This window comes from Vulpes vulpes, chromosome 1, assembly GCF_048418805.1.
Source record: "Vulpes vulpes isolate BD-2025 chromosome 1, VulVul3, whole genome shotgun sequence".
NCBI lineage: Eukaryota > Metazoa > Chordata > Mammalia > Carnivora > Canidae > Vulpes > Vulpes vulpes.
This window is the reverse complement of record NC_132780.1, coordinates 122,286,434-122,289,365: the sequence shown is the minus strand read 5'-3', so window position 1 is coordinate 122,289,365 and position 2,932 is coordinate 122,286,434. Positions and strand designations below refer to the sequence as shown.

Here is a 2,932-nt window from a genome sequence, read left to right as displayed (position 1 = left end):
GCCCACTTCCCCTTCCACTACCCCTTGTTCTTTTCCCAGAGTTAGGTGTCTCTCATGTTTTGTCACCCTTACTGATATTTTCACTCATTTTCTCTCCTTTCCCTTTATTCCCTTTCACTAATTTTTATATTCCCCAAATGAATGAGACCATATAATGTTTGTCCTTCTCCGATTGACTTACTTCACTCAGCATAATACCCTCCAGGTCCCTCCATGTCAAAGCAAATAGTGGGTATTTGTCGTTTCTAATGGCTGGCTAAATCTTTAATTTGGGTACCATTTTAGCCTCATTCCACACACTTTGCTTTCAGTATAGATCAACATTTTAAATATAAGTGTTTTGTATTTTCCATTGTGGCTTTTTCTTTAAGCCATGAAATTCCTTAGAAGTATGGTTTTACTTTCCAAAAAATGAGGTTTTTGGAAGGGGAAAGAAAAAAATTTTTTCCCCTTTACTTCTTACTTTAGAACATTACAGTCAGGGAATGAAGTCAGTGTGGTATGTTTTCTTCGGTATTTGTTGAGCTTCCGTTCTGGCTTAGTTTATAGATAATTATCATAAATGTTACATTATTATATGAATGTTTGAAGTCAAAGTGCACTGCTAGATATTACCCAAAGTATACAAAAATACTGATTTGAAGGGACACATGCATCCCAATGTTCATAGCATTATCAACAATAGCCAAATTATGGAAAAAGCCTAAATGTTCATTGACTAATGAATGGATAAAGAGGTTGTGATACACACACACACACACACACACACACACACACACACACACAATGGACTACTCCTCAGCCATAAAAAATAACAAAATCTTGCCATTTGCAATGATGTGGATGGAACTAGAATGTATTATGCTTAGTCAGAGAAAGACAAGTAACCATATGATTTCACTCATAAGTGGAATTTAAGAAACAAAACAAGTTTACCTACGGAAAAGCAAGCAGCATCATGGTGGCCTATGAGCAGGTTCAGAAGGGGCCCCTGAAACTAAAAGGCGTTGCAGAGCTCGGTGTGACCAGGCAGAAGAAGAAAAAGAAGGACAAAGACAAGGCGAAACTCCTGGAAGCGATGGGAACGAGCAAAAAGAACAAGGAGGAGAAGCCGCGCGGCCTGGACAAGCGAACCCCGGCCCAGGCGGCCTTCGAGAAGACACAGGAGAAGCAGCAAATGGAAAGAATCCTGAAGAAAGCATCCAAAACCCACGAGCAGAGAGTGGAGGACTTCAACAGACACTTGGACACCCTTACGGAGCACTATGACATTCCCAAAGTCAGCTGGACGAAGTAGCCTCCCCACCCAGGGTATGCAGCGGCATCGAGGGGAATTGGAAGGCAAAGTTAAGGTTCTGTTTGGTGCCTTTGGTATTTTCTAGAAACATTCTTTTACACACACCCTTGCGTTTTCTGCTGAGACAGATGCTTTCCAAAGCAGTGTGCCCTCTTGCTGGAACTTGATTAAACTGAGACTGTTCTTTTACTCCATTTCAGTTTGTTGGTAGCATAGAAGGTAAACTTTTTTAGTTTGGACTGGAAATTTTGTACAGGTTTATTTAGATATTAAGGTTATTTCTGTGTCACATACAGAAAAGTGTCTTTACCCCCAAGTTGCATCTCATGCCGACAGTCATCCAGCTAGCTGTCTTTACCCGGATGAAACGGACTCCAGAGGATAAGGAGCTAATGCCAGCACAGCCTGAGCTTACAGACCCCACAGGGCCTGCGGGGCCTGCGTGAGCTGTCCTCCCAAGCACCCTTTAGCTTGGGGCTTATTCTCTTTCTTCCAGAGCCTAGGGAAGCCACTTAAACCTTCATGGCCTTCAGAATGCCTCCTCTGCCACCTGGTGTGTGAGACAATGCAGCCTGGGAAGCAGAAGAATCGCCAAATGCAAGGATATAGTACATACCTTGTCCCTGTCTGAGCAGCCTGTGGCCGGCACGCAGTCTCTCCCCCTAGGTTCCCCATTCCAGACATGTCTAGGGGGTATCTCCGTGGCAGACTTCATTAATCAAGCACAGCATCCCTTTGTAATGGACCCAGACACAGCCTGCCTCACTACCCTCAACCCTAGGCTCTAAGCAGTCCCCACGTTTATTCAGAGTTGGCAGAGAACATGTGGCCTGCTTGGTGTTTCTGGCCTAAGGACACCTCAGGGGTGACAGGACCTGGGCAGAGCCCCAGCACCAAGAGTACAGTCAAAGGGGATGACGGAGGTCCTGGTGCTGGAGAGCCCTGATCTCTGAGGACCTGTGTTATACCCGCGTGATGAGGATCAAACCATATATACTACTGGGAGGAAGACTGTTGACCTAGGTAGTGGCAGAGTAGTAAAGTCAAAAGAGAAAAACCAAGTGTTGGGTTTGGGGCTGTCACGTATGAACAGAATAAAGCAAAAAAATAATTATTAAAAAAAAAAAGAAACAAAACAGATGAACATGGGGGCGGGGGAGAGAGAGGCAAACCATAAAACAGACTCTTACCTATAGAGAACAAACTGAGGATTGATGGAGGGAGGTTGGTAGGAGATGGGCTAAAGGGGTTATGGGTATTAAGGGAGGCACTTGTGATGAGCATTGGGTGCTGTAAGTGATGAATCACTAAATTCTACTCCTTAAACTAGTTTTATACATATGTTAACTAACTAGCATTTAAATGAAAACTTGAAACAAATAAGTGTTTTTCTTATTATTTGAATTACATATCATATATATTTAAGTGAAGCTTGTTCATTTTATATCCTGATGATCTTGTCTGTTTGATCTATCAGTTCCTTAGAGAGTTATAATAAAGTCTCTTAGTTTATTGGTAGATATTTTTGTTTTTCCTTTTAATTCTGTCAATTTTGTTTTATATATTTTTACTCTTTGTTTAGAGGCTTATACATTGTAGAAATGATAAAAATAATTTGTCCATAGAGTCCCTTTC

General features: G+C 42.1%; 1 protein-coding gene across 1 annotated transcript; it reads left to right on the top strand.

Moving 5' to 3' along the window:
- Positions 1 to 366: 366 nt before the first annotated feature.
- Positions 367 to 2,514, top strand: LOC140594229 (protein FAM32A-like). Its single transcript, XM_072724633.1, has one exon. The coding sequence runs from the start codon at positions 959 to 961 to the stop codon at positions 1,295 to 1,297; it is 339 nt and encodes a 112-aa protein (XP_072580734.1). The 5' UTR covers positions 367 to 958; the 3' UTR covers positions 1,298 to 2,514.
- Positions 2,515 to 2,932: the final 418 nt, after the last annotated feature.